The 3945-nt window shown below is 39.9% G+C and overlaps 1 protein-coding gene across 2 annotated transcripts; it reads left to right on the forward strand.

Moving 5' to 3' along the window:
* The first annotated feature begins 452 nt into the window (after positions 1-452).
* Positions 453-3601, forward strand: LOC127346669 (F-box protein At5g03100-like). Of its 2 annotated transcripts, none has more exons than XM_051372955.1 (5): positions 453-553; positions 649-1545; positions 2047-2190; positions 2262-2448; positions 3126-3601. In XM_051372955.1, exons 2-5 carry the CDS (start codon positions 676-678, stop codon positions 3161-3163), a joined length of 1239 nt encoding a protein of 412 aa, XP_051228915.1. In that variant the 5' UTR covers positions 453-553; positions 649-675; the 3' UTR covers positions 3164-3601. The 2 variants fall into 2 exon arrangements, with proteins under 2 accessions (XP_051228915.1, XP_051228908.1); XM_051372948.1 differs by having other exon boundaries at positions 3353-3601.
* Positions 3602-3945: the final 344 nt, after the last annotated feature.

Below are 3945 nucleotides of genomic sequence, written 5' to 3' on the forward strand. Positions count from 1 at the left end.
TCTTTAAGTTGTATAGTTTTATATTATCTCATCTCTCACTCCATGATACTCCCATTCCGGAAATTCAATTCGGCTCCCGGGTGCGTATGCTCCCTCTACCAACAAAACATATTTTCGAAGTGTGGAAAAATTTTGAAAAAAAATTCTACATGTACATCTCCATAATATATGTGTATGTGTCAAGTTTCACGAAAAAATAATATTGTTTGTGGCCTATGTAAAAAAGAGAAAACTTATCTTGTGAAAAGCATTGTTTTCAGCACTGAATTTTGTCTTTTTTACACACGTCACATGATAAGTTCATTTTTTATGAAACGACTTTGCGAGCGCGTAGCACGTGAAGATGTACGTGCGGATTTTTTGTTTCAATTTTTTTGAAATTTAAAATACATGTAACATGTATTTTAAAATATAGGGAGCATATGCTCCCATGTTCCAAACCATTAGTCTTACCCTTTTGAGTTCTCTCCCACTCCAACTTCATGTACTATTGCTCCGGTGACCCCTGTGCCTTCCGCCGCCGGTGCCGACGACGAGTTAAAGCTGCCTGAAGGTGAGCAGACGGGACGATGCACTTATGGTCTTTTTCCTCACGCACATTGTTCCTCTCTCGACCTCCATTGATTTGCCCGTTCTGCACTTGTGCAGCGCAACACCCGCTGCCTGTTCGACGGAATGCCTCAGGGGAGCAGGAACGAGATAGCCTCCACGGAGAGCGGGCCGGACCTGATCAGCGCCCTCCTGGACGAGACCATCCACCACGTGCTTGGCTTCCTCCCCGCAGAGGAGGCCGTGCGGACGAGCGTCCTCGGCAGGGGTTGGCGCCACCATTGGAAGTCCATGCACAGCCTCCAGATCGGCGCCACCAATGGTGGTGTTTTAAACTCTTTAAACTCCGTGACGAGGCTGACGAATCTGGTGGACCGCGTGCTACTCAATCGCCATGTGCCTCTTGAAGAGTGCCATATCAATTTTGAAGGATTCGATGAAGCCCATGATGTGGATGTCGACCGCTGGATTCGACACTCTGTGTCCAAGTGCCATGTTCGCGTGCTCATAGTTGACTTTGGCATGCTCTTTTGTTCGAAGATCCAAGGCAGGCCTATCGTCTCTGGGTACTTGAAGAGATTAGAGCTTCACGGTCTAAGGGTGGAAGGTGACATTCTTGATCTTTCATGTTGTACAGCACTGGAGGATCTACGGCTGTCCTATTGCGACATCAGTGCACCCAATATTTCATCCAAGTCTGTAAAGCGCTTGATGATCACCACATGCGCTTTCTACGGGAGGGATGGCCCGACGTGTATTTCTACCCCAAATATCATTTATCTGAAACTAGACGACAACTTTGATCCAATTCCTTTCCTTGACTGTATGCCGTTGCTTGAAACTGCGTTTGTGAGGCTGTTCAACGACTACCCTACTTCCTGCAAAAAATGTGATAACAATGAACACTTTTGCCTCCTATGTGAGGATGGTAGTGCTAAACTTCTTGGAGTTTTGTCAGGCGTGACACACCTGGAATTGATTGCTCCTGTTGCAAAGGTACACACCTGAATACTTCATTCTCTATCTTGCCGAGCCGCTAATAACTACCTATATATAGGTAATTGTGACCTCTCATTTAAAATTGTAAGTATTCAGATGCAATGTGTTCAGTATTTATTGTTGTGGAGCCAACTCTCAGCCAGTTAGGCTTGGAGTGTCTCCCAATCTTACTAATGAAACCAGTAAAGACTACATAACACCCGAGGGACAATTTGAATACAAGATGTTGGTTATATTTGAATAGTGTATTGAATAAAATGTTATCTAATTACTGCACCATCACTAATATAATATGTTACTGACTTGTCTTGTATAATTATGCAGAACTATAGCTAGCTTGCTACAAATATTTTTATGCAATTGTAGAAGCAGTAATTATGTGATATATGCTTCTCATTACTTTTTTGAACTTTGATCTGTTCACTATTGTCTAATTACAGCCTACTATTTTCACTTCCATTTTTCTAATATAAGCTTAATAATCTACATGTCCGGCAGTTCACCGATTGGAAATGTCCTACTTTTGGCAAGTTAAAGACTCTCTTGCTCAATGAATGGTGTGCGACAATTAACCTTGGTGCATTAGTTTCTATGCTCCAATACTCGCCTTTTCTTGAGAAACTCACTCTTCAACTAAATGAGGTACATTAGTTCAGATAGATAGTTTGTAGACTTGAAGTATTATGCATTTATTTACTTTTTTTTTACTTCAGGGACCCACACAAACGATGTTGTTGGAAGAAATCTACTGTACAAACCAATCGCCTGCAATATCCAAACTCCTCAATGTAATTGAAATCAGATGCGTCAGGGTTGATGAGAGGGTTTACAAGATTATAAAGATGTTGAGTACATTTGACCTACAGATTAACATCATGAGGACTAGCAGACAAACCAGGCGTAAGTCAAGTAGTGGTGCTTATTAACATTGTTTCTCAAGATTACTTGCGTCAGTTCTATAACACCTATTGTTTTAGACATAGGCAAAGTCAACAGTTTCAGAAAAAAAATGATTTGGTACATAAGAAGCATACACATAAATTTATCTTGAAATTATTTTCACAATATGTATTATTTTTGCCTATTGCTTTAGACATAGACCAAGTCAACAGTTTCAGGAAAAAAATGATTTGGTACATGAGAACCATGCACATAAATTTATCTTGAAATTATTTTCACAAATTTTATTATTTTGTCAGTTTTCATAAGTGTGCGTCCATGGAAACGCTGGAAGTTGTGTCTGGAAGACCTTGATGCCCCAAAGCGATAGCTAACATGGAACTGAGTATTAGATAACTAAAGTTCCTTCGATTTTCCATGTCTTTTTTTTTGGTTTGTACAGAACTGCATCTGGTTCTCCTGAGAACATTTGCTAGCAGTATCTAGCTTTTGCAAGAGTGCATGCTGTCAGGGTCTTTTTTTTTTTGTCACGATTAGGTTTAATTTATACCACTTCTCCCAATATGATTTCCTCTATGCGCCAGATTCAATCCTGTTGTTGCCCCCTATCTATGTACTAGTACTCCATTTTCTCATTTCTCCATATGATCCCTATGAATTATTGTGCTTCGGTGCAGGTTTCAGCTTTGAGAGGTCAGATAATCTGGGGTGTTGAAGTATCTGATTATTCACAAACTAATGATCACGTATGCCGGGACATGGTTTCTGGCTGTTGTGTTTCGCCTATTTGGGATATCCTATATTTTGGTTACACCTACAGTAAAAATGTTGCGTTGGCAGTATGAGTAGCTGGACGTGGGTTATTATACCCTGTTATTTCTCACACACTTTTATGTATGGCTAGTACTTTTGCAGTTACCTGTGCCGACCCGGACGTTCGGAACCTGGCAACGGGCGAGGTCGATATCCCAGACGTTGATTACCGCCGCGAGATTAGCATGTACTATAGCCAGCAGCCTATACGAATCATTTATCTGTGTTGGTCAGCTTAATACGCATGTGTATACATCTGTGACACGTATGCATACGGGGCTGCTTTAACTGTGATTTCAGTGCAGGGTGCAGAAACATTAAATGTTCTTGGCTATTATGCACGGTAGGACTTTGTTTTTGTCAATCTGCAGTGAATGGTTTTTAAATAACTATGTAACATATTAAACATTTGTGAATCAAAGTTTTGAACACATTTTTTTATCAATGGTGTAGATAGAAAAAAAAGGTAACGAATTAAACATTTTGCACTAAAAGGTGCACACAGTCAGATTTTGAACTAGTCTAAATTGAACATTTAGTGATAATGGTGTAGATTGTCAAAAGTATGGTTTTCTATAATCTAAATTGAACATTTTGTATTAATGTTGCAGATAGTAAAACATGTGATTTTGTCATAGTTTAAATTAAACATTTTGTATTAGTGGTGCAGATAGTGAAAATGTG

The sequence above is a fragment of the Lolium perenne genome, chromosome 1 (assembly GCF_019359855.2).
Source record: "Lolium perenne isolate Kyuss_39 chromosome 1, Kyuss_2.0, whole genome shotgun sequence".
Classification (NCBI taxonomy): domain Eukaryota; kingdom Viridiplantae; phylum Streptophyta; class Magnoliopsida; order Poales; family Poaceae; genus Lolium; species Lolium perenne.